Consider the following 11,684-nt stretch of genomic DNA (forward strand, 5'->3'; position numbering starts at 1 on the left):
GATATGAAGTGATAAAAACCAAATTTCCTTATGAACCCATGAAGACTTTTCCAAATTATAGAATGGATACTGTAAACAGTGCATACAGGCACACAGGAAACACTATCCCCACCCCGCAATTCTATAGTAGGGGTATAAAAATTTAGCAATAATATTTTAAAATTACAACTCATTAATGCTGGGCCACAAAGACATTCACCTCCCACTTACCTTTATTTGCTCTCCATAGTCGCTCCATGCCATTGCGTTTTAGTGCCAATCTTGACAGTTCGGTGAAGCTTTCCACAATGTTAAAATCACAAAGAGGACTAACTTCAAACAGGTTAACATGGTTCTTGGCAGCATACTGTTCTGCCTGACTCTGGCTCACCTGTCTCTTGAAGGCCAAATGAAGTCGATTACCTATTAGAACCTTAGGAACACCAGGAGCATGCTGGAAGGAAAAACATATAAAAGTTACAATTAGATCTGAGCCTTGTCAAAAGAAAATTATACAAATGGAGGACATGAGCAAGTGTGTGTTGGTTTCTACTTGTTGTCACACAATGATTTTTATACTCATCTAGCACCACTCTTCCCTATCAACTGCTTCCCCTTTTTTGAGGTTTCTGTATTCCTTGATCAACACCCCTACAAAAATGGGAGAAAATTGAAGATAATGAATAGACAAGTACAGGTAGCTAAATGAATGTGAAACTTAAATGTCTCTCAAATCACTCTCATCAATTATCAAATCTAACCCTCTGAGAGGTAAACAGGTGTGGTGTTATAATGGCACACTTTAACATGTGTCAATCTTGTTATCAGGTACAGTATTTATGGACTTTTCTTATTGCTGGTTTAAACAATTCTGATCACCTACAGTTTTCCTGCATCCCTCTCCCTATCATTTCCCCCATTGGGGGACCAGTGGTAGAAGCGGTACCGTTCTTGCCTCGCAAGCGAGATGTCACGGGTTCGATTCCCGGGCCGGTGGAAGTTGTTTAGACTTACTTCCTAGCCCCCATTAGTCCCTGTTCACCTAGTAGTAAAGTAGGTACCTGTTGTAAGTCGAAAGTTGCAAATTCGTATTCAGGGACAAGTTGTTGGAGATTCCAATAACTTGATGACATAAACCACTCTCTTCAGGCTTCTACGCCCTTAACTCATGAGACATAAAGGCAAGCATGAACCTAGCCTGCTTCCCTGTTGGGCGCTGTAAACGCTTCTGCGCTTCACCTTACACAAGGATGTAGGGGGGTGCCCAATAAAAAAATAAATAAATAAAAAAATAAATCCCCATTTTATCTTAAGTCTAAGGTTTATGTACCCTACAATCCACTTCAACAAAAAGGGTAGAAGAGTAAAGATAGTGAACAGGTAGATGTTCTTCTCAGAGGAATATCATTATTACTGTACAGTATAAGGTATCCTAATAATTCTGAAGGGCAATATACACAAACTATGATTGTCATCTCTCAAAACCGGAAAAAAATCCAGCCGCCCCGGAATTTTCCAGATGTGCCCCCTCTGAAAATTTTTCCCAAAGCCAGACGTTTCCGGAAAATTCCATTTTTTGGAACGATTTTCCGAGAAAATTTAAATTTGAGCTATCGGAAAGTTTTGGGTTTGATTGATGTTGGGGTGTGTGGGTGATGCTGGGGTGTGTGGGTGATATTGTGTGGTGATGTTGTGTGGGTGATGTTGGGGTGTGTGGGTGATGCTGGGTTGTGTGGGTGATGTTGGGTTGTGTGTGATGTTGGGGTTGTGTGGGTGATGTTGGGGTGTGTGGATGTTGGGGTTGTGTGGGTGATGTTGGGGTTGTGTGGTGATGTTAGTTGTGTGGGTGATGTTGTTGTTGTGTGGGTGATGTTGGGGTTGTGTGGGGATGTTGGGGTTGTGTGGGTGATGTTGGGGTTGTGTGGGTGATGTTGGTGATGTTGTATGGGTGATGTTGGGGTTGTATGGGTGATGTTGGGTGTGGGTGATGTTGGGGCTGTGTGGGTGATGTTGGGGTGTGTGGGTGATGTTGTGGGTGTGTGGGTGTCAGAGACGGGGGGGGGCTAATGAGTGGTTGCTTAGTGCACAGTGGCCCCCAGAACCCCCAAAAATAATCTTGGTAAAAGTCCAGACCTCCCCTTTCCTCCCAAATTGTCCGGATTTTCGAGGGTTTACTGTGTGTGTGTGTGTGTGTGTGTGTGTGTGTGTGTGTGTGTGTACTGTATATATATATTTGCCTCTGTCTACCCGGCAGTAATTGGGACCAGGATATTAATCGATTTGCTGATCGTGTTCCGGGGTAATGGTTAGCCAGTGCAGTTGGCGAGTTGTTCGGTCTTCTTGGACTATTCCTTGACACTGGGTGACTCAGCTCGTTAACTCATGGTGTGGTTGTGGTGGACAGCTTCTATACCTCAAACAAATTCACACCTAGGTGGTTCTTGGGCCGGCCATCATTGTTACAGAACTAGACATTGCCAAAGGCTTAAAAATACAAAACATTTTAAAAATATGCATCTTCTCACAAAATGCTTAAGGAATTGGGAGGTAAGTATCATCACGTGCTGTGAGGTCTCAACTTGTACAGTATGAAACAAAATTCACTATTTCCCCTCTTTCTAATTTTAATTCATATTTACTGTGAGTAAGTAAGTCTTATCTTCTACTGGTCTACTGAAAATCCTCATAAAAATTAAGAAATTTATGTTTTCTGTTTTCTCCCTTCTTTAAGGTTTTTGAGGGGAATAATGATAACAGATAATTTTTATCTAAATACTGAATTCTTGCTTGGTGTTTACATAATACTTGTACCTGTACCATAATACCACCAGATTTCTTTAAAGTAAATTTTTTGCCTATCTATACTCGTATATACATTTCACTCTCCTCCCATTTTCAGGTAGGGTGGATCCAGAGTTACAGAAACCGAAAAAATATGGGGGGGAAATATATAGGAATGTAGAAAGCATTCTGGCACATGTCTCTAACATCTCTTTTTCTACAACCTATTCAAATATTGTATAATTCTGTAATAAAAACTATTTCCCACCTCTTGAATCTCCTTCATCCAGCGGTCCAATCCCTCAAAGGACCACTTATTGGTAATATCATACACAAGTAGAATTCCCTGAGCACCTCTTGAATAGGATCTGATGATGGTACAGAACCGTCCCTGGCCAGAAGTGTCCCACAGTTGAAGTTTGACCCTCTTCCCGTCCAGCAGGATTGTGGTCGTCTTGTGGCCTGTCAACACATTTATGTATCAGACTTGTTATTAAATAATAAATGCAATCAATCTGTAACAGTAATAAAACTGACCTGGTAAAATCAACGGAGCACCTTATAATTAAAAATACTGTAATATATGCAGTCTTACATTATATGCTAAATGATGATCTGACCTCCAGCCTACACATGTGAATTTGTGAGGTTTAATCAAAATATCTGTAACCTCAATACTGTACAATAATGTACAAGACTCACGTTCCTAATGATGTTATACTGTATTTACAACACAGTCATCTGGACAAACAAACCCGTACCATAATACAGTACTGTACAGGTATACCTCGATAACCGAAGCATATAGGGGACTGTGAAAATTTTTTGGTTTAGCGAATCAACGGTTATCGGAACAATTAATCCCATAAGAATATAACAAATTCAGGGGGTTACGGGACCAACCAACCCCCCAAAACTCCCATCTACTCTTGATATATCTGTCATGTACAATCCAAGACAAAAGTCGTATTGCGGTTTTGACCAAAGATTAAATGTAACTCGTGAAACATTATGAGAGCCCCCTACCACAAGGCAGAGCACACCAAAAGTTTTAGGCCTTCGGCATATGTTTTCACCAAATTTCAGGACACGACTTTTGTCTTTCATTGTACACTTGTCATACATGAAAATAAAGAACACATAATAAGCATTAGGAAGGGAGGATAGGGATAATTTCCCCAAATTAACCGCCCCCCCCCCCCAAAAAATAAATCCAAACTTCTCAAAAATGCCCCAAAACTAAATAAAAAATTCCAACTGCTGTGACGTCATCGCCAATGGCTGTGATGTCACCACGAACTGCTGTGATGTCATCAAGTGTTATGACATTATCACCAAGTACTGTGATGTCATCACCAATGGCTGTGACGTCATCACCAACAGCTGTGATGTCACCACGAACTGCTGTGATGTCATCAACTGTTTTGATATCATCACCAACTGCTGTGATGTCACCACCAACTGCTGTGACATCATCACCAACTGCTGTGATGTCACCACCAACTAACAAAGTACTAACCTAAGTTCATCAAATCCTTATAACTTCTGACCTTACTTTTCAGCCTCTAACCAAAATGCATTTTTAAAATCAAAATTGGAAAAAATTAAAAGCATCCCATGAACAGCCAAAAGATTGTCAGGATGACTTTAACAGCCACCCACTAAGAAGTGATCCCTTCAAAAGGTTGTTTGGGAAGCTATGTAAATGTGAGGAAACTATTCAGACTTGGGCCAATTTTAACACCTGTACTGTATATCATTAAACATTACAGGTAAACTTCAACAAACCATGTCTCATTCAGCGATATTCTGCTTTAACGATGGTCATGAATTAAGACCACATCGCTATATACGGTGAAAAATATTTGCTTAAATGATATCCAATGGTTGGAATTTTTTTTATCTCTAGTGTAAACTATGGGTTGTATATACAATACTCAAATTAAATGCTGTCTTGCAAGGATTCCAGCAATTAAAATTATATTTTTCCAAGTCAAGTCAGTGTCATTTTAAAAGGAAACAATATTTAACCATATGCACCACCATAGGTAATGTATCTCTGGCTGCACTTGCCAGCAGCATTAATATCTACCCGTGCGCTGCCACACGGCCAACCCGCACACTACAGTCCTACGCTTGGTTCTTTGTCAATCACTTAGCTCCACAATCATCATCATTGACTGTATATGTACAGTCCCCTTCACTAGTGCATTTACAGAGACTCATCAGGTTTTGTGCAGTGTGGCAGCCCTATATTTGTAAAATTTACATCCGACAGAAGGAAACTCACAATAGTAAACATGCTATGGAATCAGAAGTAAAACATTATTAAAACAAATATCTCAATGTAATGATTTGTGAAATGTTTATATGACGAGCCTCTGTAAATGCACTAGTGAAGGGGACTGTACATTGTACTTATCATTGGTGGGGTTTTTTCTTCATATATATATATATATATATATATATATATATATATATATATATATATATATATATATATATATATATATATATATATATATATATATATATATATATATATATATATATATATTTACAGTACTGTATATATTTCTTTTTACGGGGAATAGCCCACCCGAGCACAGGTCATCGACCAACAACGGGGCCTAGAGGGTGAAAAAATAAGTGAGAAGAAGCACTAACATTTAGATTGAACTGCGTTATGGTGACTGTGAAGTGATATTTTCTGTTGTTTTGTGACTGTAACGTGCTTCGCCTCTGTTGTTGTGAAAATGATGTGAGCAGTGTCAGCTGCTATCATTGTTTTTACGTTAGCGTTCGCTTTGTTTTTATGAAAGTGAAGTGAGCAGTGTAACTTCGAAAATGTCTGGTAAAGCCAAGGCATCCAGACAACCATGTCTCTGAGGTGAAGCGTGACATTGTGAAGCGGCATGAAACTCCCCAGAGGCTGTGTGGGAGCCAGAGTGACTTCTCCACTCCACCTACAAGAGTCCCCTTAGCCTCGAAGGGGACATGTGATGATGACCCGGCTTATTCTTCATGATGTGGTGAGTGTTGTTTGTTTTTGATTGATTTTATAAGTGTAGGAATTTTTTGTCAGTGATGCATGTGTGTTTGGGGGCTGGCTTGGAACATATGCCATTGAGCTTCATGTTAAAAAGCTCCCTATCTACAATGTTTCATTTAGCGATGTGTTTTGAGGAACTTATCCCCATCGTCTATAGAGGTTTACCTGTACTGTACTCACTGTACAGATGTATGTACATGTATTAATTAAAGAATTATTATATCATTAATTTACTGTATAATGATAAGCTAAACTTTCATATTTACTGGTAAAATAATTCTAATGGTAAACAGGCATTGGAATGTTGTATGTACTGGAAGGAGCTGTTTATGTACTGTAAATCAACTTTTTTGTGCATTATCTATGTGTTACTGTATTTTTTTTATGAACAGTATTTTGAACAATGTTTAGTGTTTGTTAAAGGAATTTTGGAACAGTTTATGGGTACAGTATTTTTTGGCCTGTGGAGCCATACTAATTTTTTTTCCATTTAAATCAATTAAACTAAAATTAGCGAATTTGATAATTCAGGATGTCTTCTGGTACCTAACTCACAAATTATTGAGACTCCACTGTACATTCACAAAATCTGATTTCCCTGTGAAAAACACTTTAAAATCACTTTCAATACATGTACCAGGAGTTGTACTAAAATAATTTTTCCCCAAAAATGTCTTGTAAAATAGGTTTTTTGCACATACAAAATGGATGTGTTTATGTTTATGAGCCATTTGTCTTTTAGCACTTGTGTAAACAGATAATAAATAGGTACGCAAAGGAGGCTGGACCAACAAGGTTTGGGATCATGATGAAAATGTTGGAAAAACAAAAGTAGGAAAGTTGCAATTCCTCCAAACATTTATTGATACTCAAAAGGAGGAAAGGTAAGGAGAAAGATACGAGACATGTTTTCTGTTTAGAATTTGTTCCTAAAGCGGCTCCTCGCTCCTAACAACACACACATTTGAAACTTATGTACAATATTACTGTTGTGATTCATTAACATAATGTATAAATTGTGGTACTGTACATGGTTTCACATGTACATATACAGTACGATATATACAACATTCTGAGGCACATATTTCAAGGATATATCTGTCATAAATGTACTTTACTACCTTGGTGATAATTTAATTGGGTTTTCTGTGTTTGTTTTATTCTTCTTTACGTAATAATCTCTGGACACTGAAATAAAGGCTATAAGTTTTATATTTAATTTATTTCAGTACCCATCAGTTTAATGAACAACGAAAAGTGAACAAATTAGACCGTTAGAAGTCTAATAACACAGTACATTCATAGCCAGGTGCAGTATGCAATTAAAGAGCCCATGGCCAGTCAAAATACTAAAAAGAAAGAAAAAGAGAGATTAAGTGGCACTTTCTCTTTATGCCTCTAACACTTTAATAACTGGATTTACAACAAATATCAGCAATTATTCTGAAACATCAGCTTATAAGCTCATAATTAGGATAATGATTTTCTAGTAATGTTTTCAGTGCTCATTATAGTGATAATAGTTTTTTGGGGGGAAAATCAAGTTTTCATTTTTTTTTTCCATAGCTATTGAAATTAAATTTTTTCTGGTAATGGCAACATGAAGAGATGATATCAGTTGCTTGGTTAGGTTAGGTTTTTAAGCCTACATTTTCCCTCTGCTTTAAAGCCTTTGGTGAGATCATGAATGACATGGTAGAAGAGTCATAACTCAATACAGTAATTACCCAGTATGAATTTTCCCAAAGTTTAAATATCACCTATTTACTCAGCACAAAAAAAAGCATAAAAAAAGTAATATATGATAACACCGCTACCACCAGAAGGAGTTGTTCAATTTCATTCATTTTTTCCACAATTATTCTTATCCTTATAGTTAGTATTTTAAAAGAGGTGACAACTTTTTATTTTAATTTTAAGTATTTTTTTCTTTATCTACAATCATAAATCACCAGTGGGGGGCAGAGCATGAAGGATGAGGGAAATTGTGGGATAAAACAGTGAAAAACTGATCATATAACACTAAAATTATGTCTCTACATGTTGTTTGTTTGTTAACAACCGACCCACTCAGTCCGAGCATACTCTTACATCCACAAAAAACAACAAATTACACCAGGACACTTGAACAAAATTGCTTTCATTGGTACCAGATATCAAAATAAATACTTTCTGTTTAATAAGGCAGGGGGTCTGCCCCAGGCTAGGAAGTTAGGTAAGGTTAGGTAGGTTTCTTTAGTTGGTTAGGCCAGAATCAATTAGGTTCTAGTAAATATTGGCTCTTTTAAAATACTTACTACAGTATGATGATAAGGTATTAGGTAATTATTGGTCTTAGTGACCTTCAAGTTTTTTACATGAAAACCTATTTTTCTGGTGTATTTTGGTGGGTTTTCTTCAAATATGATCTTCATTTCCTTGGGCAATTATTGGTTTTCAAGGAAATGACGATTTTACATGTCAAAGACATATAGAACTAACTATCCAAAGAAACTTACCAAACCTTACCTAGCTTTCTAGCCAGGGGGCTTTGCCACCCAAACCCCCTGCCAAATTAAACAGAACATACTTATTTTGATATCTGGTACCAATGAAAGCAATTTTGTTGAAGCGTCAAGATGTAATTTTATGTTTTTGGTGAACGTGAGAGTATGCTCGGACTGAGCGGGTAAATTGTTAACAGACGAAATGTGGCGACTTGGCATATTTTTCGGAGGAGTATTTACGGTAAATAATTCAAATTTCGATATTACTACCAAAATAAAGATTATCCAAGAATGTTGAAAGGTAGTGCAACCTATATCTAATGTCCAAACAGCAAAATATTAATGCTTTCTATGGGAAATGCTAAAGACGGTAAAACCAATCTTAACAGGGTAGCATTTTCGTTTCGGTTATCCGGGGGTGTCTTAGGAATTATGTTAGGTTGGATTAGATTAGGTTAAGTTAGATATCCAAACTTTGTTTTTCTGATGTTTATGATGTGTTTTGAACGATTTGGAGTTTCATATGTCGGAAATAATATACAGTAGTTTGGATATCTAAATACAGGGATGACCGAATCTATAACGAACAAATTCAAGCAACTCCTTCTAGTGGTAGCGGTGTTCTCATACATTACCAAAAAAATAATTGCAATTATAAGAATATTGTAGGCTGATGTTTGCGGAATAATTACCCAAATATCAGCATTCAACTCACCACTGCCAACACAGAAGGGGGACTCGGAGGAGCCATCCTCAAGGGGCTGAAGGATCTCATGCTTGCCAACATCGCTATCGCCCACCAACAGAAACTTTAACAAGTAATCATATGGCTTGCTGGACTCGCCTCCTCCACCTTGCCCCCCCCCTCCATCTGACATCATGCTCATCTCATCACTCGAACTGCTGTTGCTGATGGACACATTGGAAGACACTTTCGTTGCCTTGGCAGCACTCAACCTTGGGGTATGTTACTGAAATCTGATCTGCACAGTAGATGTTAGGTGGACTACTCTCTCCTGTTGGGCACTGAGGCAGACAACCTCAAATCTTGCCAACATTGCCATCTGTCAGACAAGTTCCTCTCCAGTTAAGTCAAATAATCTTCCTAGTTTTAACAATGTCAATAAGATTCACTCGTTTGGTTCTCAATCACTGACGCAGTTCTCACCTTTAGCTTTTTAGAACTTTGTACTGCTGTAAATACCGTCAAAAGGTCGGTTTTGCTTTGAAAACAAAGGGATAGCAGAGCCTCAGTGAGTGCTGGTAGGAATTGGCTCAGCAAGCACAGCCAAGGACAACCAAAACACCAGTACAAGCATCAACTATTACTGTGAAAGTTGCATGTCCGGATCACAAATACTAACTGACGACCCACTCTTATGTCCTCACGACGGCACAGTGTCTCCTGTTGACTTCCTCAAAGACTTTTGGAGTACTGAACGCTCGTCAAGAGCTGATCAATCTAAATACACCGAAGTAACAAGGGATTATGGTTGTGAGAACTCAGAGGCCACCTCTCTCGATCAGCAACAAAACAAACCCACTGAGCCTAGATGGCAGCACAGAGCAGCCAGTCAGGTGCTCACAGAACACCAACAGCCAGGCCAGGGGTAACCACGCCAAAAACTATACTTCTTTATTCCCTTCTTACCTAAATGTCAAGTGTGAGATCCTTCCACTGTTCTTGAAAGTCTAGTCTCGGATTATTTTAAAATCCAATAGAATTAACTTTTAAAATTTTTCTTAAGCTATATATGCTTTGTTGAAATTACATTATTTACCACTGTATACTTTCACAGCCTGTGTACATAATAATAATAATAATAATAATAATAATAATAATAATAATAATAATTCGGTCAAGTTATCATATAGGGTTACAATTGTATATCTCTGGCTGGCTCAGCTGCTGACTGGCTGTTCTAGTGTGGTGGGGCTTGGGATTTTTATGTGTACATAGCCTCAGCTTATGGCCCCCTAAATTTTGCTGGGGGGCCAGGGCCTCCAGTTTGGGAACCAGTGAGCTAGACAGTTGCAGGTGCTCTATCTATAACTGAGGCGCCATAGTGTAGGCACCAGGGTGGGCGGGCGGGTCGTGTAACAAAGCGTGTTCGGCATCCGGGCCTTCGATGTAGAGCGGCAGAAATTGGACAGTGATTACATAAGTTCGTCAAGATCGTCTTAGTGAGGTGAAAGTGTAAATCGATGTCGGACTTTTCATGCTAGACACGATTGTATTTTTGAAAACTCAATTTCCACCGAGTTGGAGGTACAGCCAGGGTCACAGGCCTATAACCACACAATCACTGCCACATGACAAAGCTTTTATTTTATTTTATTTTTTAGGGTGTTGTGGTCACGGCTGTGATAAAGGCCAACCAGGGAGTGTAGTACTGTGCCTTCAGTTAAATCAGTTCATAGTTGTCATCAGTGAATGCAGAAGAGACTATAATAACTTAAAGTGAATACATATTGGCAATCGAGCTGGTAAGGACAACTGCCAGCCTATTCGTGTCATAGGTGCCACAGAGACTTTAAATTTTATTTTGTTTGTGTGCTTGCTCAAGGACTGAATCTGTGTTTATAATACACCACTCACAGGGAGATACAGTGTACACAGTGATAGTTCATAGTGTCATCAGTGACCGCTGAAGTTGTAAATAACTTAAAGTGAGCGCTCACTAGCAAGCAAGCTGGAAAGGCACCGTGCCAGCTGAAACCAAGTCGTGTCATAGGTGCCACAGAGACTTTAAATTTTATGTTGATTGTGTGCTTTCTCAAGGACTGAAACTGTGCCTACAATACACCATTCACAGGGAGATACAGTGTACGCAGTCGCAGACGACAACTCCATAGGCAACAGAGAGTAGCTAAGTACTTTTTCTCTCTTTATTTTCTTTGAAATAGGTGTAGATTTATACACAGTCTGCACCCCCCCCCCCCACAACAACAACAACCATGAGTTTGATATGTGATTACTGCAGGGAGACGTCGGATATGGAGGATGCAGGCCTAACTAATGCAACGTTTAGGAAGTTACTAACTGCCGTAAAGCTTGATGGCTGTTGCTGGTATTGCCCTGGCTGCATAGTCAAGGTGAATGAAGCGATTGCAATCCATAAGGGAACGAGTTCTCTAGGGACGAAAATAGATGAAGCAGGAGCCCTGCTGGTTGACAAACTGGAGCAAGTTGAGAAAGAGATCCTTGCTAAGACTGAGGAAGTAGCTAATAGAATGGAGGTGGTTGCTAAGAGGAGCTATGCGGACGTATTAGGAGGGCCACGGGTGGGGGGGGCGGAGAGTAATGCAGAATCAGTACAGGTTCTACAGCAGATTGGGACTCTGAAAAAGTGTGTCGAAGAAATGAAAATTAACGGACCTACTGT

The 11,684-nt window shown here is 38.9% G+C and overlaps 1 protein-coding gene across 3 annotated transcripts in view; it reads right to left on the reverse strand.

Annotated features, from left to right (window-relative positions):
• The window catches only part of LOC121859457 (ras-related protein Rab-40C-like), a 29,516-nt gene extending 19,670 nt beyond the window's left edge, over window positions 1–9,846 (reverse strand). For all 3 annotated transcript variants that reach the window (XM_042356269.1, XM_042356270.1, XM_042356272.1), the window contains exons 1-3: window positions 9,014–9,846; window positions 3,029–3,222; window positions 211–433 (exon numbers count right to left, since the gene is read on the reverse strand). In XM_042356269.1, the coding sequence (XP_042212203.1) occupies window positions 211–433; window positions 3,029–3,222; window positions 9,014–9,185 (589 nt within the window). In that variant the 5' untranslated portion in view covers window positions 9,186–9,846. The remainder of the gene's footprint in view (window positions 1–210; window positions 434–3,028; window positions 3,223–9,013) is intronic.
• Window positions 9,847–11,684: the final 1,838 nt, after the last annotated feature.

This window comes from Homarus americanus, unplaced genomic scaffold, assembly GCF_018991925.1.
Source record: "Homarus americanus isolate GMGI-L3 unplaced genomic scaffold, GMGI_Hamer_2.0 scaffold7626, whole genome shotgun sequence".
Taxonomy (NCBI): Eukaryota; Metazoa; Arthropoda; class Malacostraca; order Decapoda; family Nephropidae; genus Homarus; species Homarus americanus.